Genomic DNA, 25,658 nt, shown 5'->3' with positions numbered 1-25,658 from the left:
AAAAGAACGAGATTGCGGATACAAGCGGCCTCAGTGAGTGTCCTCCGCAGGGTGGCTGGACTCTCCCTTAGAGATAGGGAGAGAAGTTCCGTCATCTGGGAGGAGCTCAGTGTAGAGTCGCTGCTCCTCCGCATAGAGAGGAGCCAGATGAGGTGGCTCGGTTGTCTGGCCAGGATGCCTCCTGGACGCCTCCCAGGGGAGATATTCCAGGCATGTCCATCTGGGAGGAGACCACGGGGAAGACCCAGGACGTGCTCGAGAGACTATGTCTCCAAGCTGGCCTGGGGACGCCCCCCAGAGGAGCCTGACTGTGTGGCGGGGGGAGAGGGAGGTTTGGGCCTCGCTTCTCCAGCTGCTGACCACGCCACCTGACTCCGGATAAGCAGGAGAAGATGGATGGATGGATGGATGGATGGATGGATGGATGGATGGATGGATGGATGGATGGATGGATGGATGGATGGATGAGTGGACAGATCAGTGAAGGGGAATTTTGTATATCGGCTGTTATAGTTATAAAAGTATATCATTTTATTCATGAAATTAGTTTCTCTTAAATTAAATGTTTGTGGTTTCTTTCATTAATGTCTTAATATTTACTGCCATTATAAATTTGGAGCAGAAAATGAAACATTTCGGCACACAATAAGTTTTTGACAAAACTTACCATAATATTAAACATATATGAATTTGTTCCGAGTAGTGGAACACTTAAGAATGCAGCACAGTCAGATACTTGAGTACTACAGGCCAGGAAGAGAAACCCCCTGACAGCTAATCATATGCCAGGTTGAGACAGGCTTGTCAGTGAGCTAATGGAGTGTCCTAAGGTTAATTTAAAAACATATGAATCCCATCAATAAGCAATTAAGAAGTGTGGAAACACAGAGGCGTCGAGGCCAGCAGCTATACCCCAACCAACCCCCCACCCATGTTCAATCAATTAATTGCTGTAGCATGTCTGTTTAAAAGCACTTGACAGATTTACACATAAAAGTGACACATGAAACAGACAGTGCTCCCTGCATGGCTTTTTTTCAATACTGCCTTCAAGTAAAGCTTGTTTGTTTTGAGATCTTTTATTTCTTTATTTTTTTAAAGAAATCCATCGTTCACCTCAGGTTCTGAGAGCTCAGTGCTAATTGGAGCTTTTTTTTTTCTTTTTAAATTAGCACACTGACGAATCAAGGGTGATACGATTTCACTTGATTATATTTGGGGCTGTGGGATGGTAGTGGAGTAAGAGAGCGGTCTTGTTGATGTGAAAACTCTGCATCCAAATGAAGGTCATGAAAAGTGCCTTTTGATACCCAGCAGTCCTCATGAAAATTCAACTGGTTGTGCAGCTGGCCGTCATCTGCTGCAGTGTTAAAATGTGTTGATATTTCACTGAATCAGCTGCAAGATTGCCTACGAGGAAGTCACATTCATATTGAAGCCGCCGTACAAGAACTTGAGGACTGCATGCCGATCGGCAGATTTACTGAGTTGTGCGAGATTTCCATTTATTAACTCGCACTCCTCTTCTTGCTCTTATAATGCCACCGACAGTAGCTCACATGTTTTCTCTTTACACTACCGTGATATACTTCCCCAGGGAGATTAAGGCAGAGGGTATCTGATATGATATGTATGAGATTTTCTACTTTATCAGCCTCATCTGACTCACATGAGCTACGGGTAATTTTGAACATATTGTCCCAACTGTTCAGTTACCATTTTAAAAGGGAGAGTCTCATGGGTGATTTTTTTTTTTTTTTTTTTTACCATTTTTCGCATGCATAACGTTGGTAGCTAAAGTAGATATATGTGGTTTTGTTTCAAGGCAATGACAGTGGGTCACATTTTGGTTGGAAGGCTACTCAGTAGGAACAACACAATATATTAAAATATATTGACCCTGGTCAATATATTAGAAATCTAAATCAACAGCTTCGCTAACAGGGTGCTAAAGACACAGTATGAATTGATGCTGTTTTGGATTGAAATGTTTACATGGAAGTATATTACTAGCTTCCATCTGGCATAGCTCAAACTGGCACACTGTGTACTGGGCTTTTTTCATATTTCAAAATAAAATATTACAATAATTAGAAGTGTTTGGTTCCACTGCCAGTCGGTGATTTCATTTAAATGTTTGTCAAAGGCACGTAGAGAACACTGAGACTAATTTAAAAAAAAAAATTGGTAGCTTTCTTCCAAGCCATGGTTTACTAACTTCAATACTCTATTTTTGTTTGTTCTGTTAGAAGCACTATCTCACATAAAAGCTTAATATGAGTACAGTTTAAGTCATGTAATTCCCACATTATCATGTAGAACATACCACACCAGGGGTAATAACAATATTTACTCAATAAAAAAATAAAAAAAAATGTCTATTATTCCAGTGTGCAATTCAAATCCAGAAACATTGCTGTTTTTATTTTCAAGTATGCTCTGATCTGATACAATTTGCTTTAAACAATTAGCCCTGAAATGGGACCCTGCTACTTTCCAGTCAGCTCTGTCATCTCTGACAAATCTTACATCAAGTAATTATTCCTTTAGATAAAGAAGAATTAATTTCTTGATTTAAAAGTTGTCTAACTTATACAACTAGATCCACCACATCAAATTGCCATTGTGAATTGGTTTGGTCCATCGCAGTGTTTTTCAGATTCCAGTGAGAAATTCTCCTGACCAAAATAATATTATGGCCAAAAGTGTCAGTATCTACCTCTGCTTACAAAAACAGTACTTATCTTTCGATACACACTGTAGTGCCAGTCGTAAACTTGCATTTCACAAAATTAGGCGAAATCAAAATGAATGGAAAGATGGTAAAATTGATGTAAAGACTGGGATGAAACTTGTCTGTTATTCATGCGATATATCAGACATAAATTTATACAGCTTGCAAGCATGCAGTGTTTAGGTTGAGTGGGGTTGATAGTGTCCCTTCTCTCATGTTGTTTTAATTCAGTCCAACCAGAGCCAGGTCATACAAGAAGGTCAACAGATTTGTTTAAAAAAAAGTTTGCCATTCCCTTGCAAAACATTTAACCATCGCAAAATGAGGAAGGAAGGAAAAGGGGATATTGGAGTATGCCTTGCTAAAATTACATTGTTCCGTCTTCAATTTTTTGCCTTTTTTTGTCGGTATTGTCAGCAGTTGTGTCCACAAGAAGTGCAACCTAAAGATGACAATTGTGTTTATCGAATGTTTGTGGGAAAGTGTTTCACCAAGGTTTCTTCTTGCAGCACCTCCTAACAACATATCTGTGGTGGCAGAAAACACTCCGGCCCCATTCAGTCGATACCAAGCCCAGAATTTCACTCTTGTCTGCACTGCAAAGGGAGGGAAACCGGCCCCATCGGTGAGTTGTTGTTGAAAATACACCATACTGCTTGTCCAACAGGGACCTGCCTTTACAGTGCACAGATGCTTGTTGTTTACAGAGACGAATAGAAACTGTGTTGAATGTTTCTGGTGGTGCTGTCTTTTAGTTTTGTTTTTTTAAGGTACCAGCACACACAAGGAGTTCTAAACGTTTTTTGTCTGATTTTTTTTTTTTTTTTTTTTTTCCCTTATACTCCAGTAAAATAACTCCCCGAATAGGTTTTTTAAAAGTTGCATGACAAAAGCAGAAACCTTGATGTCATGGCATCCTGCTGACATCTGCAAAACATGAGTCAGAAGGCTTCAGACAGGTCGTTCCGGGCCTGAACACAGATCTCCCTGCTTCTGAACTACTGTTAGTTTCACTGCAGATTGACTTATGACTGATTAACTGATCTAATTTAATCATTGATGGTCACACTCTAATAATTCATCTAATCTCAGTGACATGATAATATCAACACAGAATTATCCTTGACACCATTATAAACGCATGAGGATTCCGGTGTTTGTGCACAATGTCAACCACGAACACAAGTGAGCAATCACAGACACGAACACACACACATATCTTTCTTTTCTTTTTTTTTGTTGTCATGTGAGTGAAGAGATGTAGCAGGAGCTTGCTGTTTGTTTCCAACCGATCATTAATCACTGTCTATGGTGTATGCTAATGTACCGCAGACCCCTAGCACACAGATCTCCCACAATTATGAGCCCAGTGAGAGGTGAATACAAGGTGAAAATGATTTCCGTCTCTCAGGTAGCTCCTGGATGATGGTGTGAGAAATGAGATTCCCCTCCTGTTGTGATTGGACTGGTAGTCTTTGCAGCACTGGATCATTTTCCTTGTATATTGAAAGAATGGGGGAGGTCTGAAAATTTTCACTGGCTTATTGACCACTCGCCAAACCATAGTGAGGAAAATAAGCTTTGAGAATTCATTTTGGTTTTTTACCCGAGGGTTTAACTTATATTTATACTTATATTCAGATTTTTTGTTATTGTTGCGCTACTATGATAAATGAATATCCCCTATGGGAATCAATAAAGTATTTTTATCTTGTCTCACATAAACCACTATAATCACACAGTGTTGGAAAAAAAAATCACAAAACCCTTTTCTAGTAGAAATATATGCAACTATATATCACTTTATTTTCAAATTGTAAAATACAGTACATTAGCATTACAATTTAAAAAATGTGTTCTTACACAATAACATTCTTTCAAATATTTGGGAAAACCAAGTGACCCGCACAAAGTTCAGTCTTCAGACTGGCATGAGGAATTGGTCTTATAATATATACAAACAGATAAGCAGCAAGGCAAGGGTGTTGGAATATTAAGAGGTGCTTGATGAATTGGAGCGCTGAAAAATAGAAAAGTAAGAATACATTCAGTTGAGGAAACATAAGTTTTGGAAAAGTGATATGAGCCAGAATAAGATTAAACATGAAAAATGAGACAGCAGAATGCACGAGTAATGGAGTACATTTTTCAGTTAATTCTGACATTATTATCTCTCGGGAAACATTGAATGTAAGAACATCCTAAGAATAACAAAACATATCTTCATATCTTGGCTCATTTTGTTCACAAACTTGCTTAAAAAAAAATCAATTTCACTGGCGAAGCAGGTCCTACTCACCCACACAGTTTTCCTTCGTTATTTTTTTTTCTGCTTTTAACTGTGGTTGAAGTTATATTATGCAGGAAGTTAGAGAAAGTCCTGAAACTTCCAATATATACATATATTTTACCATGAAGTTCTTCTCTCAAAAACTAACTGAGAGTAAGATTTTTGAGAAATGAGTTGATCCAGATCAGATGCACCAACAAGTGACTAGAGCTTTAATCAGTATGTGGGGGGGAAAACATCCGCCCCAAGCATGAAGGGCCTTTCGTGTTTGTTCTTTGCTAAAATTGTGTTCAGAACTCATGTGAGGAATATGAAAACTTACTTGTATCACACAACTTACGCTTTCATCCAAACTTATTGCGTGGTTATTGGCCCTTTAACTAAATGTAGTTTAATCGAGTTGGCTAATTTTAAAAAGTTAAAAAAGGGAGTTCTTGCAGCTGGCTCCCGAGATATCATTTGGGCAAAATGTTTTTTCTAGTGTGGTATCAGAGAACTATTGTCTTTGTGGTCAGAAATGTGAAGCAGGACCCATTAATGTGAAACTCCATGAGATAGTCCATGGTTGTTTTCCCACGAAGCAGAACATGAGTACTTTGGCAACGTCCATCTCTATGTTGTTCATTTCAAAGCTACCATTTTCAGACGCCTCCGTCACACTGCTCCCTGTCATGGTTCCTTACTGCCTGCGCATACCTGAAAGTTCCCCTCGAGGAGGGTAGTTCCCAGAACGAAATTCAAGTTGGATAGTTCTTAGAACTGAGTTTGTCAAACAGTTTTGTCTGGAATTAGCCTTTTAACACATCTGATGAGATAAATGCGGATGGCTGGTCCTTTTTCCAAGAGGTGGCCTGAAATGTTTTGCTCAGAGGATTGCATCTGGTGCAAAAGATGGCAATACCTTGGAGACAAATTTGTAGAGGCCAAACGGTAATCCTGAATAAAGAAGTTTGGTAGCCCTGGCAGGGGGAAATCAATTCGCACCATACACCCCCTTGCTGTGGGTCGGCGCATCAATTAAACACAGGGAAACTACCAACAATATGACCATCTCACTCTCTGCCATTGTCATCATTCTACCACTGCATTGCTGTTGTTTCTGTCAGATGTCTCAGTAAGTGTGCTGTGCAGGTGGAGGCATCCCTGGAGTTCTGTACCCAAGCTTCTCATGAAGTAAGAAATATCCTTGCCTGATCCATCTTTGATCTGATTCTTGCCACCTTCGAGAAAGAGAACACATTTCTTGATTCTAGCAGAGTATGGAGAGACCTTTGACCATGTGATGGTTTCTGACAGTAGTAAGATAACAGCATCTTTTGGCTTTTTCCACTAGCTGTTAAATAGTTATGAAGTTATGTTCTGTCACCATGACCCAGTTTAATTTACAGCAATGTTGTTATCCTCTGAATGAAATTCAGGGAACATCACTTGACTCATTGGTGACAAAATGCTGGTTGCACTTGTAGTCAAGACTCTGAATGTCCCACTTTTCTCACTCATGCGCCTCTGTTTCTCACTAAATGCTCTGTTATTCCTATGAGCATTTTAGAACAACTAAGTTCTGGTTATTCACTCTGTAGGTAGCTTGTCTTGTCGCAAAACAGCTTTTAGTCCTTTTCCAGAGTCTCCCAATGAGCCAGAATTCAAAATACTTCCAACATGAAGTCAGGTGAGAGCAATGCAGTGCCGCCCCACTGTGGACCATAACAGGACTTCATAAACTATGATCCGGGGTGGGGGGCAGGAATACAAGAACACAGTAATGGCCGTGACTATGAGTGCAAAAATAAGATCAAGATCAAATAACAGCTGACCATTCAAAATGTAATGTAAAGGGTCTAAAATTAGGTCTTGAGGCAGGTAATTGCAGCCTTCCTGATCAAATCAAACTAAATCCAAAGAACTAACGGCTAAACATTTCATGTATAGATTTCAGTGAAACAATATCTCAAAGTGCCCCAGTCCTGTACATTCATTCATCATCGAGAACCCTTAGTCAGCAGGTTGTTGGAAGGCCAGGGCATACTGCCCTTTTTAGGCAAGAGGTGGAGTACACCCTGCACCGGTTGCCAGTTACAGGGCCAGATGTAGATATTCAGCCACAAACAGGCAATTTTGGAGCTCCAATTAACACACTGCATGTTTTTGGACTAAATAAGGAAACCCACGCATACACAGGGAAAATATGGGAACATTCAGACAGACATCCCCATTTTTCATTTATTTTTTTAAAGTTTAAAATACTATGACTTTAATTATATGAATATCAAATCATAAGTTGAATTCCCTGCCGAAACATGGGCTACATGCACCAGTATTTCCTCCTTGTTTAGTGATCAGTGGTCTGATGGAAGAAGTCACAATGGAGACTTCTGACCTTTAGTGACATCCTTTGATAGTGAGAGAAGTAAGCAATAAGATACAGAATTGTAATAATTTTGAAATGTGTTATTAAATACCATGTAACAACAATAACATGCCTTTAATGGACCACTATATTTGATTTAATATGTAGGAGCGTGTTGTTTTTTTTTTGTTTGTTTTTTTTGGTGCATTTTCTTTGTAAATCAGCCTTTCAATAGTTTGTCAAAAGTGTTCCTGGTAAAATTTTAACCAGGACCAACTGCAGAGCATCTCATCCATTCTTATTTTATCCTCAATTAATTGGTTGAAAGTGAAGTTCCAGATTGATTTTGGATTCTTTTAATCCCATTTGATGCATCCCCAAGCTCAGTACCTGACTATGATTATGAACTCCTTACCCTGGTGAGCAGTCTCTTAGTTCAGCACATCAAAATATTTTGGACAGGCTGGAAGAAAGTTAAGTGCTCTACTACTATCATTTCACTCTTAGCCTCCTCCCACTTTTAATAAGTTTGGGTAAGTGTTGATTCCTGAAAAAAAAATAAATACAAAAAACTGGAAAAAAATTGAGTCACCATTCCATCATTCCCATAGTTCTTTCTTTATTCTTTTCAAAGCATTTTAACAGCTATATTTATATTCGAAATGGCTAGCATAAAAAGTCTCACTCTTGTTCTTCTCATCTATTCATATTCAACATGAATATTACATAAATAAAGAATATCAGTATTATAGCTATATTTGAAGTCTGGACCAATTACTTAGACCACGATTAGCTTTTTAGAACAAATATTAGCAAGAGTTTCAAATACATGCTCTGACGATTTGTTCTGTTTGTGTTGTTCCAACTCATTATTGTGTTTCTAAGGATTTGCTGCCACTGTCTAGTTTCGTGCCATAGTTTTGGCCCAATTATGTGACAGCAGCATCAAAAGACTTCTTTTGCTTCTTGATGAGATCCGCTCTGTCCATATCGGCGCGTGCTGCAGGCTCTGGGCTCGTAAAGAAAATGAGTAGGACAGAATTTCATCCTGGGAATTTCCATATTGAGACCTCCCCTCACCCAAATGAGGCAGGACCCTTGAAATGACTCATAGCAAAGGCTCCTATCTCTAAATTATTTCCTTGATAGGGATACCAGGGAATCGACTGAAAATTAACAATGCAGGATTTACCGTGCAATGAAATCCAGCAGTATGTTAACAAAATACACCACTAGTCCCAGATATTGATAAACCAATAGTCAGCAAACTATGGCGTCACCTATTGAAAACACAGGATGAAGTTACAACCATAAATTACTCATAAAACAGTAGTTATCCTATGCAATGCCTCTCTGCTACTAACGTTTTTTGCATCATTGTATTTCTCAGCTCATCTTTAATATTTCCTCCTCTTCTTCATTTGATGTCAGGGAAGTCAGACTGCTCTGTTAGTTCTATCACTGCAACTGGCAGAGTATAGCTCTGCTCTGGCGTCATCAATGAATTCAGTAACATTATTAATGAATGAGAAATGAATTACCTTAAACATTAAGTAGCTTTGGCCTTGAAGTTTTTTTTTTAACTTTTTTTTTAATTTTTCCACTGCACCTATTTCCTTTTTAGTCTTCTTTAATCCCTATTTCTAAAATTAAAGTAAAGGTTTTTATTTCATCTATTTGTCATCTTCCGAGTCAGATTGGTTGTTGCAGAATCCATTGGACAGGAGACTAAAAACAGTTTGAATTTGTCATCCCTCACAAAGCTGATATCACAGCTTTTGGTATCTCCCACTTGACATATACCGGGGATATACCAGACTGCAGTAAGCTTCAGAAATGTTTGCATATGCACAGTCCATAGTGGATTAATTACAAAATTTGTCTAATCTATGTCGTAAAATTCATCATAATCCATCATTGTCAACAAGAAGTGATTCAAATCACACATGGAAGCTTTGCATTGTTCCACTCAATTCACTGAGATGTAACATAATTATACGAGGAAATGATTCTATTTTTCAATATTGAGAAAGAGAAAATGTCTTATGGGCAGGTTTTTTTGGTTTTTTTTTAAAGCCATTAAGTGATCAGCATGTGCAATGTAGCGAAAACTTGAACTAAAATACTCTTTTGTTAAATTGCTAACGAAAATATGCATACTTTGCAATCTAATCCTTTCTTACTATACAATTAGACTCAAATTACAAGTCAAAGGTCAGTTTTATCTCACCAGCCATAAGAGAAAGGACTTTAACTTAGCTTTTGCAAAACTTTTTCAATCTTTCCCCATCTCTTCATGTTGGTGTCAGTAGACTATTAATGCTGTTAAAGTAACAGCAGCTTTGCGGAAGAACAAATGTGCCATAAACTTTTGTTGAAAAGTTCCTCTTTCTCCAACCCTTTCAACCCTGTAATTTAAGGCCTTTTTTAAGCCCCTGTTTTCCTTTTTTTTTTTTTTTCATCATAGCTATTTTCCTCTTGCTCGCTGGCTTTTTTTTTCCCCTGAAAAAAGACCTGAATATAATGAACTGATCTGAAATGCATCAGGAAAGAGACCTCCAATGAGTTGCTGTCAGATATTGGCAGCATACAGTACCTGTGTGACTTGTTGCATTATAATATTATGCCAAACACAGTTGGCCTTATATTTTGTATACTTTTCAGGTGTTTACAAAAGATTTTCACCCACTGTGCTTTGTCATCCGACAGCCTTTCAGTTAACTGATAGCTTGTTCCACCGCTGAGAAATTGCCTGACAGTTTCTGGTTATAAGCCACCCACTGCTGGGTCTGCAGTACTGTCTTAGCTTTGGTCTCTCCAAATGCAACACTTACCAATAATAAATTGGCACCTTCATCCCTCCTCCCAACTGAGTGTGTAGCCGGAAAAGGTACCACTTCCCCCTGATCGGATGGCCTCAGTGTTCAAAATGTGATTCTATGCATCACATATTGAAACATTGATTGAATAGAATTGTTTTCCATTAAGGGAGGGGAATGGGTTTGGAGATTGCCTGGACGTGTGCTGGCCAGTCCTGCAACGGCATGAAAATCCCAAATTATCAAGGTTTGCTGAGAGGCAGGGGCTTATTAAAGTCAAGACAGAGTCAGGGTCTCCAACAAATATAAACATTTGAAATTATTGAAAAGACAGATAACTCATTTATCCATCCATCCATCTTCTGCTGCTTATCCAAAGTCGGATCGTGATGGTAGCAGCCAGCGTAGAGGCCCAGACTTCCCTCACCGTAGCTACATGGTCCAGCTCTTCTTGGGGGATCCCAAGTTATTCCCAGGCCAGCCTAGAGACAGTCTCTCCAGCGTGTCCTGGGTCTCTCGTGGCCTCTTCACAGATGGGCATGCCTGGAATACCTTCCTCGGGAGGCGTCCACGAGGCATCCTGACCAGATGCTGGAGCCACCTCATCTGACTCCTCTCTATGCGGAGGAGCAGCGACTCTACTCTGAGTTCCTCCCGGATGGCCAAACTTCTCATCCTATCTCTAGGGGGGAGTCCAGCAACCCTGTGGAGAAAACTCATTTCAGCCGTTTGTATCCACAGTCTCATTCTTTTGGTCACTACCCACAGCTTGTGACCTAGATGAAGGTAGGAACATAGATCAGCTGATAAATTGAGAGCCTCGTCTTCTGGCTCAGCACCTTTTTCATCATGACAGACCGGTACACTGCAAACACAGCACCAATCCGCCTGTCAGTCTTTCGCTCCATCTTTCCATCTCTCTGAGAGCGATGAATTCCTCTACATGGGGCAGGACCTCTATCCTAACCCGGAGTGGGTGCGAAACCTGTTTCCGGTTGAGCATTATGGTTTGGATTTGGAGGTGCTGATCCTCATTCCATCCACTTCACATTCGGCTGTGAACCGCTCCATTGAGAGCTGGAGATCATGTACTGTTGAATCCAACAGAACCACATCATTTGGAAAAAGCAGAGACTTGATCCTGTGTCCATCAAAGCAGATCCCCCCGATGCCCTGGCTGCACCTAGAAATTCTGTCCATACAAGTTAAGAACAGAATCGGCGAGGCCTAGGCTCTGCTTCCTCATTGGAAGGCATTTCAATGGGATTGATGATGTCTCGAAAGTATTCCTTCCACTGATCTACAACATGTCAAGTTAAGGTCAGTAGCGCCCCACTCCAACTATACACAGTGTTGATGGAGCACTGATTACCCCTCCTGAGCCACCGAATGGTGGACAAGAATCTCCTTGAAGCCCACCGGAAGTCTTTCTCCATGATCTCCCCGAACTCCTCCCACACCCGAGTTTTTGCAACATAGCCGCATGTTGCTTGTCCTGCCAATGCCTGTCAGCTGCCTACAGGGTGCTACAGGCCAGTAAGCCCCAATAGGACTCCTTCAGTTTGACGGCATCCCTCACTGATGGGATCCACCAGCGGGTTCAAGGTTTCCCGCCCCTTCAGGCGCTGACCGCCATAGGGCCGCAGCTCCAGTCTACAACTTCAACGATGAAAGCACAGCACATAGCCCATTTGGATTTTCATGTCCCCCGCCTCCCCCCACCTCCCTCGGGACATATTTGTTCATAGTTCTGCCGGAGGTGGAGTTGAAACTCCTTCTGATAGGGGGCTCTGCCAGTTGTTCCCAGCAGACCCTCACGTTACGTTTGGGTCTGCCAGGTCTGACCTGCATCCTCCCCCACCATCGGTGCCAGCTCACCACCAGGTGGCGATCAGTTAACAGCTCCTCCCCGCTCTTCACCTGGGTGTCGAGGACATATGGCCGCAAGTCCGATAATACAACCACAAGGTCGAACAAAGAGCTGTGGCCAAAGGTGTGCTGGTGTCACGTCCACATATGGACCCCTTTCTGCCTGAACATGTTGTTTGTTATGGACAATCCGCAATGAGCACATAAGTCCTCTAACAAAACACTGCTTTGATTCAGATCGGGGGGCTGTTCAATGCAGCAAGTTAATCTGAAAAAATGGGAAATTTGCCCCAAATGAGTGAGTGAGTTGGCGAGTGAGTGAGTGAGTGAGTGAGTGAGTGAGTGAGTGAGTGAGTGAGTGAGTGAGTGAGTGAGTGAGTGAGTGAGTGAGTGAGTGGTTGTCTGTATGTATATGCGGCCCTGCAATTGACTGGCGACCAGTCCAGGGTTTACCCCACCTCTCGCCATGAGATCCCCATGACAGCTGGGATAAGCTCGACCATCCTCCGCGACCCTGAGTGCAGGATAAGGATGGATATTGCCAAGAGGGAGGAGGTAGGTGAGGAAGAAAAGAGGCCCCAGGACAGAGCCCATGGGCACACCTGTAATGACTGCGGGGTTTCGATTTGAATTATTTACGTTGAATGAACTGCGAACGCCCCTTCGTGAGCTGGCACCTTACCGTGATGGAGGGGTTTGCGTGTCCCAGCGATCCTGGGAACTATGTTGTCAGGGGCTTTATGCCCCTGGAAGGGTCATCCAACAGGTCCCAGGTTAGGGACCAGACAAAGTGTGGCTCAGAAGACCTCCCATGAAGAAGAAAATCATTGGCCCCTGTTTTCCCTTACCCGGATACACATCACCGGAGCCAGACCCTGGGACGGGGTTTGGTGGCGAGCGCCTGGTGGCCGGGTCTGCACCCATGGGGCTCAGCCGGGCACAGCCCATAGGAACGCCATGGGTCCCTCTTCCTCTGGGCTCACCACCCACAGGAAGGGCCGGGGATTCGGTTGCAGTGTGAAGCGGGCAGTAGCCGCGGCAAAAACTCTGGTGTGGGATGAGTTCGGGGAGACCATGGAGAAAAACTTCCGGTGGGCTTCGAGGTGATTCTGGTCCACCATCCGGCAGCTCAGGAGGGGGAAGCAGTGCTCCGTCAACACTGTGTACTGTGGGCGCATCGGCACTGCTGACCTCAACTTGAGACGTTGAAGATCGGTGGAAGGAATTCTTTCGAGACCTCCTCAATCCTGTTGAAACGCCTTCAGATGAGGAAGCAGAGCCAGGGGACTATGGAGCAGACACACCTATTTTCGGGGCTGAAGTTGCTGAAGCAGTCAAAAAGCTCTTTGGTTGCAGGGCCCTGGGGATGAAGTCTGCCCTTGGTTCCTGAAGGCCCTGGATGCTGTGGGGCTATCCTGGCTGACACGCATCTGCCACGTTGTGTGGATGTTGGGGACAGTGCTGCTGGACTGGCAGTGCGGGTTGGTGATCACCCTTTTTAAGTAGGGAGATAGGAAGGTGTGCTCCAACTACAGAGGGATCACACTATTCAGCCTCCTTGGTAAGGTCTATTCAGTGGTGCTGGAGAGGAGGGTCCGCCGGGTTTTTGAACCTTGGATTCAGGAGGAGCAGTGTGGTTTTTGTCCTGGTCGTTGATCAGTGGACCAGCGCTATACCCTCGGCAGGGTTTTCTTGGGGGCATGGGAGTTTGCCCAAACAGTCTACATGTGTTTTTAGGACCTGGAGAAGGCATTCAACCTTGTTCCACGGGAAATCCTGTAGGGAGTGCTGCGGGAGTCTGGGTTCCGAACCCCATCATATGAGCTGTTCGGTCCATGTATGATCGGTGTCAGAGTTTTGTCCGCATTGCTGGTTGTAAGTTGGACTGATTTCCGAAGAGAGATGGACTCTGCTAGGGCTGCCCTTTGTCACCAATTCTGTTCATAGTTCTGTTCATCTTTTATGAACATAATTTCTAGGCACAGCCAGGGCATTGAGGGGATCCGGTTCGGTGGCTGAGTATTGAGTCTCTACTTTTGCAGATGATGTGGTTCTGTTGGCTTCATCAGGCCATGATCTCCAGCTCTCACTGGAGTGGTTTGCAGCCAAGTGGGAAGTGGATGGGATGAGGATCAGTACCTCCAAATATGAGACCATGGGGCTCAACCAGAAATGAGTGGAATGCCCACTTCTTCTCCAATTGAAGGACTTCAAGTATCTCGAGGTCTTGTTCAAGAGTGAGGAAAGGATGGAGAAGGAGATCGACAGGCAGATTGGTGCGGTGTCTAAACCGATGTACCATTCTGTCATGGTGAAGAGGGAGCTGAGCCAAAAGGGGAAGCTCTTAATTTACAGATCAAGCTATGGTCCCACCCTCACCTATGGTCATGAGGTATGGGTAGTGACCGAAAGAACGAGATTGCGGATACAAGTGGCAGAAAGGAGTTTCCTCCACAGGGTGCCTGGACTCTCCCTTGGAGATAGGGAGAGAAGTTCCGTCATCTGGAAGGAGCTCAGAGTAGAGTCGCTGCTCCTCTGCATAGAGAGGAGCCAGATGAAGTGGCTTGGCTGTCTGGTCAGGATGCCTCCTGGGGGAGATATTCAGGGCATGTCCACCAGGGAGGAGACCACGGGGAAGACCCAGGACATGGTGGAGAGACTGCCCCGCCTGCTGCTCCCACGACCCGAGTCTGGATAAGCGGGAGAAGATGGATGGATGGATGGATGGATGAATGGATGGATGGATGGACTGAGAACTGCAAGATAGGAATGAAAATAAGGGGGTTGTCAGTGATGCTGATGGATGACAGATGTATAGAGTTAGTGGAAGAGAATGTGATGTTAGGATACAGAGAATAGGGTTAGATGGCGGAAGATGATTCGCTCTGGCGACCCCTGAAGGGAGCAGCTGAATAGAAAAGTGGAGGAAGAAGAATGCTAACAATATCATTATCAGGGAATAATGAGTATAAATTACTTTTCATCAAAGAGAGAATAATTATGCCAAGTTTGTGATTCATAGAAATGGGTGGGCAAAATAGATGGCTGAAAATTCAAGATTTTTTTTTTTTGTCTTTTTGTAAGGAATAGTCCCACAAACACACTGGTGTTTTGCATTGTAGATATGCATTTAAAACAAAGCTCTATAAAGGAGCAGCATTTTCGACAGCTGGCTGCATTCCTCCCATGGTATGCAGTTTTCAGAAAATGGCCGTTGTTAATGGAAAGAGAGGAGAAAATCGTCAGGAAAGACAAGAACATCACTGTGCTGTGGATCAGTCTGAATCCTTTCAAGTAGTCAAAACAGAACAAACATTGTGTTTGGCAGAGTGTTTGGGCTCTAAGTGTGATTTTAATAACCTGATTTTTATTCATGTTCCCCACCTATTGTTTTTGACATATATTTTTAAAAATAGATTCTGATTACATTAACACAAAGATAATGAGTCAACAAGTTATGGGTCTGATGAAAGAGAGAACAGGAGAGAGAGCAAGGGAGAGAAACATGCTAAAAATTCCCATGTACATTTTACATTTTCTAAATATACACAATAGCAGGAAAAACAAGGCTTTTCACATCAAAGCTGAAAATGTCTGTGGCTTCCACAGTTTTTTCTTTTATCTGGTCTAGCTTTGTAAAGAAAAAAACAGGTGCTTTAATGGAAAATTTAAAGCAACATGTATCTTATCCTAAATAGCAACCACTGTTTTGGGTTTGCAGTGGCAAATGTGTTGTTCTCTTAACAAAGAAAAAAGGTAAAGAAAAAAACCCTTTTACTAAGCAAGTCCTTTTGCATCTTTCAAGCCTCCATTGTAAGGTCTAACTGGTCTAATGCGCTGTAGACATTTGAAGGCACTGAGCCTCTGCCAGCGAGCACCTGTACTGTCCCTTGAAGGCACGGTTCACAAAGCCAAAAATGTTTTTGCCTTGTCTAACTCTTTTTTCACAAATAATGTCCTTCACACATTTATCAGTGCTAAAACAACTATAATTAATGCTTAGTCATTTTTGCAGAAACATTATATGACTAATTTTCCATGCAGAACACTGGATGATGCCTGAAAATAAAAAAAAATGAGATAATTCCACTCATCAAGATTGCATCATTGGGAAGTAAAAGTTGGAGATTTGTGCTAAAACCTGTGTGGGTACACAAAAGAAGGGAATGACGTGCAATATGCTGCAGTGAAAATAATTGCATCTTTTTATAAGCAGCTGTTGGTTTATGTAATGATGAATGATTAAAAGAAACCAGTTGCTTAAAATGTGCTCAATGCACAACTTGCATATCATGCTTTACTATGTTTTACAACAACCGTAATGTCATGTTAAGATAATAAACACCTACCATTAAAGGCATCTGCTGTCTGCAGTATAATGTGGAATATGAAGCATCATGTGAAGTTATTTTTAACATGAGACTTACAGGTAAGGAGGAACAGACTGGTAATTGTTAATTCAGATCCATATGCTTGTTTGTTCTAATGACAAAAGAGCATGTCTATTACAAAGCTGAAGCTCAGATACTTGAAAGAAATGTCTGAAGAAGGAAGGGACAGGAAGTTGGTAAAAAGCTGTCAGCCAATTAAAAACAAACTGTAACTTTTCAAGGGGAAAAAATGGTATTCTCCATGTTGAATCATTATCAGATTACTCTCATTATTAAGATAGGATATACAATATATACAGGTACTTCTTTTTTTTATCATTAATTTTACCCTAAAACTGTGCCATGCATTTGTACCAATTTTACTCTTTATCTTTCAGTTCTGTTATTTTTAATTCTTGAGTTTCCCAATGTAGAAAATTATCCCTCTCTCTTTAGTCTCTGACATAATGGCTTTGGTTGCTTTAATGTAAGTCAGCATTCACATGGGTACTTTTAGTTACATTATTTGCGGGAAATATTTGTGTTAATGTATGTAATAATATTATTTCATAGCCATAAATTGTGGAAATAAAGAAATATAAAAAAAGTTAGCACTTTGCGGGATGTAACTCGTGTTTGTAGACCACACAAGAACGTGATGATATGCGATATGCTCATCTCGCTGCAGTGAAGCTTTGGATCAAACATCTTTATGTGGAAGTATCTGACTGTGTGTATTTTTTTTCTGTTTAGTTTCACCTAAACTCATGTAGCGTCTCTTTCAGGATCAAATTATTTTCCTTCTGTTTCATCTGCAGTTCAAAAGAAGAAAATTTTTCATTGCATATTATATTTTATTGTTTGAATAATTTGAAAAGTTATCCTAACTATCATCACTGAGCTCAGTGCTAATAGCACTTCCTGTTGTAATAAACAAGGCTATTATATTGAAAGCTGAATTATAATTTCTCTTTTCCCTTTAAACGGGCCTCATACGATACGCTGTCTACAGATATTTGGTCTTATGCTTGAACTCATAAATATGAAGCTCTTTTTATCATTGTAGAAATCCCAAGAGTATTATCCCTTCATAGTCCTCCATCCTCATATGAGGAAGTTAAGTTTTACAGTTATCTACATCTTTTTCAAAATTCTCTTGATCTTTGGCTCTTACTATTGAGACAGTTTGGTTCCTGATAGTGGTGGTGCATGTTAATTACACCAGTCAGCGGAATATGAATACAATTCCAATTTTAGTCATTTTAACCAAATGACTTTGCAGTGACATAAATGGGAGCCATGAGCCAAATAATTTGTAATACACTTTTGAAGTTGGCTGATTTTGTTATTTTACATTTGCACACAATACAAATTTGACTTAGGGAGGTGCTGTCCTACTCATGTAAATCCTTTGTGCTAGTTTTCATTTCGTAAAGACTATTCATTGTTTTGAAATGTGCATGACTATTGTCTGACTGAGACTAGGATTTTTTGTTAACATAAAAACAACTTAATTTTCAAGACCATTGTCTAGCTTTATACTTATTGCAGTCCAGATAATCCAAAGAAGCTATAAGACTTCCCCCCAAAAAAATCACACTACACCAAAGCCCTTGTCTATGATAAATGATACTGTAAGTGTATAGGTAATACGATCATTTAAAAGCATTATACCATTACACTTTTTTATATGTCTTGAGGTTCACTTTGACTTTCTGTTTCTCAAAAAGCAGCAATTTCCCATCATCGTTATAAGACAGCTAATATGCTGCTCCCTGAGTTTGGCAGTGATGCAGCGAAATCAAATGGGCTGCGTGTGTTAAAATGTTGGTAAAATAGGCATTATGATTCAAGATCTGTCGGCATCTGATGTCGACAATGGGAGCTTGCAACACATCAGTAATAGCTTCCCAGTGTCAGTCATTAGAACATCCTCAGAGCACAAGTAAGCACTGATTGAAAAGAGGACACATAATGATGGTTAATAATAAGAAAGAAAGCTGATTCAGTCATGGTGAAGAGCCCTCTCTCCATCGCTTTCCTTTTTTCTCACCCCTTTTCTTCTGTCTGTGCTCTCTCATTGATTCAGCCTGTCACCATGGAAATTACCACCTTGTCCTTTTGACATTGGTGTGATTAATTGCAGCAACATATGGGCTAATGTATGGTTGTAACATTTTCCGAAAATGAATTCAAAAAGCCCTGAGCTTGTGAGGTGGGGGCCCAGCAGTGTGCAGAGTGCAGGTGCCTTCATCACTGTCTATTCACATGAATAATTTGAAACCCCTCTCATGCCCTCGCTGTTTAATTCCAACACAACCCATGCATTTCACTTGTATAGGCTCAATCTAAGAAATGTCTTGATTTTTTAATTATTTTTTCAAGCTAATTCATTTCAGAATTAAGTAAGTGGCTTGTGTCTGGTTTCATTATCTGCTCATACTGGGCTATGAAGCACTCCAGGATTTATAACAGAGGCGTGATTGATAATCACTTTATCCCACACAGTAAGTGAACAATACAGCATCAACACCAAAACCACTCGAAATCCTCTTTTACATAAGGATGAGTATCACATTCCAAGTCTTGCAACAAAGTGTATTACCTAACAAGCCAAGCTGTTTATTAAGGAGGAATTACATACTTAATAATTATTTTGTTTTTCATATAATTCACACATGAACACAAAAGAATGAGCATTTTCCTATTGTGACTGATGTTGAAAAATAATTAGAATGTGTGTCAAGACATTTATTGAAAGCTCAGGAAATCTAGGTAAAATAAGTTATTGGCTTGGGTGAAGGAGCAATCATGCTACCAGGTATTTTTGTTAAGGTCAGAAGAGTTGTGTGTGAGTGTGTGTGTGTGTGTGCGCGTTTATGTGTGTGTGTGTGTGTGTGTGTGTGTGTGTGTGTGTGTGTGTGTGTTTCATGCACATATCCAAATAACAACATGAAACTACCAGCCCTCTGAAGTTACATCAAACCAGCCATCACTTTTTGTAGATGGCTATTCAGGGATTGAACTCAGGTCTCCGGCGAGACCCATCATCATTCCCAACCTACTCCCTTTCACTGATGTATTAACACCATCTATTTTCCACCTTTCGAGTGGTTGTAATTGCTACTGCCACTAGATGGCATCTGTCATTTAAACGTCAATACACCTGCATTTATAATCTTTCCGATTACTTTTTCAATAGAAAAATCTCTACACATAGAGTGGCCAAAATTTTCTCTATTCCCAATGAACTTTGTTCTGTGTGGCTATTTTATTTTAATGGCCATTTTCCTGTGGTTGATTTTAAAAATGATAAGATTAATGTGCATGTAAGATTAATGTGTATGATGTATGTGTAGTTGAAAAGCAAAGCCTTTTTTTAGGGCAAAGAAACAAGCATAATATGACATTACGGTGGTGCAGCGTTTAGCGCCTCCGCATCACAGCCAGAAGGACCCGGATTAGATTCCAATTGAAGGCCTTTCTGTGTGAAGTTTCTATGTGCTCCCCATGTGTGCTTAGGTTTCCTCCGGGTTCTCCGGTTCCCTCCCACAGTCCTAAAACATGCACCAGGTCGATTAGAGACCCTTAATTGCCCAAATGTGTCAATGAGAAAGTAGATGGCTGTTTGTCTCCCAATGTGGCTCTGCAATCGACTGGCACACTTTCCAGGGTGGACAATGACAGCTGGGATAGGCTCCAGCACCCCTGCAACCCTGAGTGCAGGATAAGTGGTATAGATAATGGATGGATTGTTTTTCCCCTAAAAGTTTGACTGTCTTGAAGAACTAAATGATTAATTGTTTTTACTGCTCAAGCAGACAGACAATTTTTTTTAAAAAATTACCCAAACAGTGTTTTTCTATGCTTATCAGTGGACTTTTGTCATCTAACATTGTTTAGTAGCACATATTGATGGTTAGCAGAATTTGTCAGAACAATGGACCTTGAGCTGAAGTCCTAGAACCCCTGTCCCTTGCTCTCCAGCAACCTAATTCACCATTTGTGTTGGAATGTGGCCATAAATTCTCTCTCCTGCCAACTTCTTCCCATTGACTCCTATCAAGTCAGAGGCCACCTCACTCCATGCATCGAACTCTATGTGGTAGTGAATTTAAAACATGAACAGTGTACCTGGTCACAGCAACAGATTTCTGCAGTCAAGCTGCTGCACTGCCAATTCAACCCCACCATCCCTGCAGCTCTTTTTGCCCATCATGATATCCGCCAAAGACTGAGTAATGTTCCTCCCAGACCTACTAGGAACACTCAATACTCAAGACACACCAGCAACATAAACGTATGCTCCTTCTGGTCCACTGAGCCCCCTCCCGCCATTGTCAATCATTGCCTGTTATTTCTGTAGCCTGAGGCACCAACCTTTTCACCAATCAACTATTTAACATCATGTCTCCCAGTATGGCCCTTCAGTCTAGTCTGACTGACAGTTATGACATGGACACATTTGGGTAATGAATGGATGAATAAGTGAAGGTACATTTTCAGCTGATAATAAAAAGTATCCATTTCTTTTCCTGCGCATCATAGAAAAAAAAAAAAGATATATCAAAAAATTGGATCCAACACATTTTTTTTGATGTTTGCTGTCTTTTATTTCTTTGTGTTCCCAAATATGCCTCCTTCCTTTGTACCTGATTGTGTCAGGATTTTTTTTTTGCATGTGTTTTAATAAGTTTTGTTTGGACTTGGGGTAAAAAAAAAAGAACTTTGTTATCAAAGTACAAATTTATGCTTGTTTGTTTTCCAAGTTGACACTCATTAGTGATGATTTTCTTCAAGATATGATCATTTCAAGCCACCAGTAATTTAAGATTTCCCACCACACAACACTGCCTTGCTGTGTCTTCTTGACAGAAAATAAGGTATCGCATGACAATACAGACCAATGCTCGCTTTTGCAGACAATTCTCTCTAACAAGGTATCATGATGATTATAATGAGGATAAGCTACAGCAGGGATTGGGCCACAATGTATGATACTCCTCTGCAGACGTGTGCACGCACACTAGGAGTTTTAGCTCCATTCCCATTACAGGTATTCACAAAGAAACTATTCAACAGGGCATTCTGCTGACTATCCACACTTTCTGGCTTTCCAGTGCATAAACAGTCTGCCAGGGGGTTCTCAGGCCTCGGGCAAGCTTTTTCTTCCCTTTTTTGTAGATTTTGATATTCAGTGTTGTATTTTCACTCATCAGCAATTTAATTAACATGCAGCAACATGCCTGCGTCGCTGTGCGAGATGCAAGCACTCATTGTACACCTGTGTCACAATTGAATCATGTCATCTATTATTTTGGCAGCTTTATAATCACTAGAAAATTAATCATAGTTTTGCTTTACCATTTGAACTGAGGGAGAGTGATGTACTTTCTGCTATCTATGCCTGTCAAATCAGGAAATCAAGTAAATTAGATGTCAAGACATTGAGAGTTAACTTAAAGAGATACTATATTTTGCAAGGATATATGACATTTGGTTTTCTTCAGATGGTTTGGAACATGACTCCTGTTCCAAACATATCTACACACATATACATTAGTGCACATTATTTTCTGTCAATTTAGAAGTTTTTCCTTTAGAAAAATCCTTTGAATTGGCATTTCTTGAAGCATAACATGATTGCTGTTGTACAATTTGGTTCTTTTGAATATATTCAATGATAGAATATAGTGCTGACTTTAATCCTGTTTTTAACAAAAATGATATTACAGTTGTGAGGATTAGACCCAATTTATCACTAGGAACTGATGTAAAGATGGTACACGTTTCCTATTATTTTTGCTCATACCCAGAGAGTTATTTGCCCAAATTTTAAATTGAAAATGAGCTGAACCATGAATAAAATGAATCGAAGTCTGGCAAGCTTCAAAATGGTATCAGTGATGTTTAGAAACTTGGTGGTTTTTGTTTTTCAAATGGTTAACCCCCAGTCCAAACTAGTACTGTAGACCACTGCTGACTATCCCTCCCTCACAGCAATCATACCTGACATACTTGACACCCCGTGGGCTCTGTCATCAGGGTTAACCTCAGGAGAGTGATGTCACATCACACCAGTGGCATACAGAGATATGTTTCTTTATGGCGGAGGTGGGATGTACAAATCTCAAGTGGTCGAAGGGAAATGGAATACTTGTCCAATACTCCCCATAAACTGTCTTGAGCTGCTCATGGTGCAGAAAGTGCAAGAGCACTTTGTTCTCTGGCTGACAAGCAGACATACATCAACTGTCAGTGCAGTTTTCACTCAGTCTGGCTATTGGAAAGAGCCAGAAGCCTCCTGCTGTGGTCACAAAGACACCTGCTCTCCATCAAAGGAGCGTACACCCGAATGATAAAGAACAGCTCTTTGGACTTGATGTCTTGCAGAGGTCCTTTGAACAATGAGCAGAAACTAGATTTTGAGGAACAGGTGCTTTTTTTTTTTTTAACCTCAAAAGGGAATGTGCACTATGCACTGCTGTCGTCCCTGAGTCGAAGAATCAACACTCCGTCCAACTTCTTTCCCTTCACGAGTCTTTTCTTTGCTCCGATACCTTATAGCATCAGCACTGAAAAAGAGGCCGATAGTTTTGTGTGTGATGTTTTCCGACCATTAGGAATTTGGGTCCTGTGTTGCTGAGACAACCACATCTGAACTATGCGATTGTCCACCGCTCTCGATCAGTAGCCTTGTTGCTGAATGGGGACAGTGTGCATGATTCAAATGTACATATGTGCAAAGTGGCAATGATGATGCATATGATTTCTTACTTTATGTTTGATGATGACGTTGTGTTCAAAACCTGGCATTCTGGCTTGGGCCTCATCTTGATACTTTGTGAACCTAAGTGCTGCACCGTCAGGTGCATGATAAGCTAGCGAATGTCGACTGTGCACTCAGCGTTTTTCTCACATACCTGAAAAATGTTCAACTGTACATAAAAAGCTCCACTCATCGCTGTCCCTTTTTAGCCCGCTGTTAATTCAGCGTGAAGGACAAAACCTGCCAAACACGAGAAAAAAAAAAGAAAAAAATCAACATCATCACTGGAGGCGCTCCAGAATCCAGCATTGAATCCTCACTCCTATATTCTCTCTATAATGCTTACACAGTCAGAATTATGGAATAGAAAATGTTTAAGTGTTTAAGCGTTATGGGTGCAACTAACAACCGTTACGGAGCTATGCCTTTACTTTAGAATCTGGAGTTACGAAACATAACCAGTGTTAGTCAGATTCCATAATTAATTCTGCTGAATACAACACATAACCAACACAGATGTTTTTGTGTATCCACACCATTTTGTCCAACACAAGCTGCAGAACAGGTGCAAGAATGGTTCTAATCCAAGCTGCTTTGCTTCCACCTGCTGTGATAATTAATGAGGTGATGTGATACACATTGAAAAAACTCATTTTCTTCATTATAGGATTCTCTTGAAGGAATTTATTGCAGACCCAATGGGGTCATTTTGCAACTTAAAGTTAAAAGAATACATAAATAGTAGATATACTAATGCACACATACTCTTATGTTTTGTAGATGTAGGATTTTCCTTATGTTGAGCTCCTTCGACAAACGCATAATGCAACCAATATCCTTTTTTCTGAGCGTATGTTTGTGAAACAATGTAAGTTATTCATCTGAAGTATGGATTTACCCATACTTGTTTATACTTTTTGTTCATGTTTACCCACTCAAGGCATCACCACTTGAGGTAGCAGTATATCAAAGCATGCTTCAGCCATCTACCAACAAAAACATTTAACAGTACTGTGAGGGGTTTATAATTTTTCTTTGATCTTAAGCAAACTCAATTCCAATGACCAAAGGTCTCAGTAAACCTGCAAATTACTTTTTTTCTCTTCAACGATCAAAAGGAAGTATGTACTTTTTTTTTTTTCCAACAACAAAAACTTGAGGTCATATGCCATAGTGGGTTGAAGTGGGATGAATTCTCTACCGGTTAAAAAGAAATACAGATGGTAAGGATAAAGGAGGCCTTAGACCACATGTTCCTACATAACTACCACACCGGAGGAGACACTGTGGGTATCCGTTGTTAAATATGCACTTACCCATAGTGTTACATTAACAATGTAAGTATACAAGACTGTGAATAATACAAATACCATTACCATCTCCACAGTTCCCTCTGCATTTTTGTCTTCTAGTTATCCATTTGCAAGGCCCCTTTGTAATTCGAGATTTTTTTTTTCAATAGTGCAGCAGATGACTCAGGTTATTCCAGTCTCTCAGTAACAGGAACATTTATCCTTAACAGACTTTTTTGTTTGTTTGCTTGTTTGTTTTTTGCAATGGTGTCAGGTTGAAGGTCAGGTCTAGAATAGAAGGTCGCAAACGCAGTTCTTGACTCACAGTCGTAGGTAACAGGAAATGGAAAAACTCTTGTGTTTTCTCGACCCGTCTTGGATGACCCTCTTTCATAAGAGTGCTTTATCCTGAAACATTTATTTCAGATCATTACCTCGTTCCGCATATTATATAAGTAGCTTAGGTGGAATAAATTTAAAGACACACAGGAAGTTGATGAAAGGTGATGTGGGAATGGGTTGGTGTTTGAAGACGTGGGATATAAAAGTGCTCTTGAAGTGCTGTGCAGTATTTAAAACAATTTCCTTAGAAACAGTTAGAGACAAAACAGAAGCTAAAAGTAGAAAGTAGTACATTTGCCAGGTGGCCTGAAAGTTTCCTACTTCTTTTAATGTTTCAACTGCACATTGAGTGCTTTCAAGGCAGGAATGTGTGGCTACTATTATACCTTGCAAGTCACAGAGACTGAGTAGAGGAAATAGGATAATTCTGAATCTGATTTGGTAGTGGAAGTCTTCACAGCACATCAACTGTATTATACATATACACTTCCGTAAAATAAGATAGTGATGCTATTTTCTAGCTGAACAGGCAACTAAAACATATATTGGGGATTTCGGTCCAGGGGTTTGAGCTGGGTATGGCTCATTGGCTGTCCAGATTGCATTTCAGTCACAGCAATACACGATCACGTTGATTCAAACCTTTCCAACAAGTCATTGATAAGAACCCCACCCTCAGTGGAAACAAAATAAGTCAGACATTTTTCGCTGTGTTTACATGTCATACTGTGGTGATTTTACTCAAGAATTGGTGGCGGTGTTATGGAATCATTCTGTACTGTGCGATGTGAAAAACTTGACTCATTCATGTAGCTCTCTAGCTTTA

At 40.7% G+C, this 25,658-nt stretch overlaps 1 protein-coding gene across 3 annotated transcripts in view; it reads left to right on the top strand.

The window, feature by feature from the left end:
- igsf21a (immunoglobin superfamily, member 21a) overlaps window positions 1-25,658 on the top strand; it is a 230,116-nt gene that overhangs the window by 175,230 nt on the left and 29,228 nt on the right. For all 3 annotated transcript variants that reach the window (XM_086149993.1, XM_086149991.1, XM_086149992.1), the window contains one exon: window positions 3,244-3,359. In XM_086149993.1, the coding sequence (XP_086006119.1) occupies window positions 3,244-3,359 (116 nt within the window). The remainder of the gene's footprint in view (window positions 1-3,243; window positions 3,360-25,658) is intronic.

The sequence above is a fragment of the Fistularia commersonii genome, chromosome 7, assembly GCF_037954325.1.
Source record: "Fistularia commersonii isolate RoL2024-O1a breed Wild chromosome 7, RoL_Fcom_v1.0, whole genome shotgun sequence".
Lineage (NCBI taxonomy): Eukaryota > Metazoa > Chordata > Actinopteri > Syngnathiformes > Fistulariidae > Fistularia > Fistularia commersonii.
The sequence above is the reverse complement of the archived record's forward strand: the minus strand, read 5'-3'. Positions and strand labels throughout refer to the sequence as shown.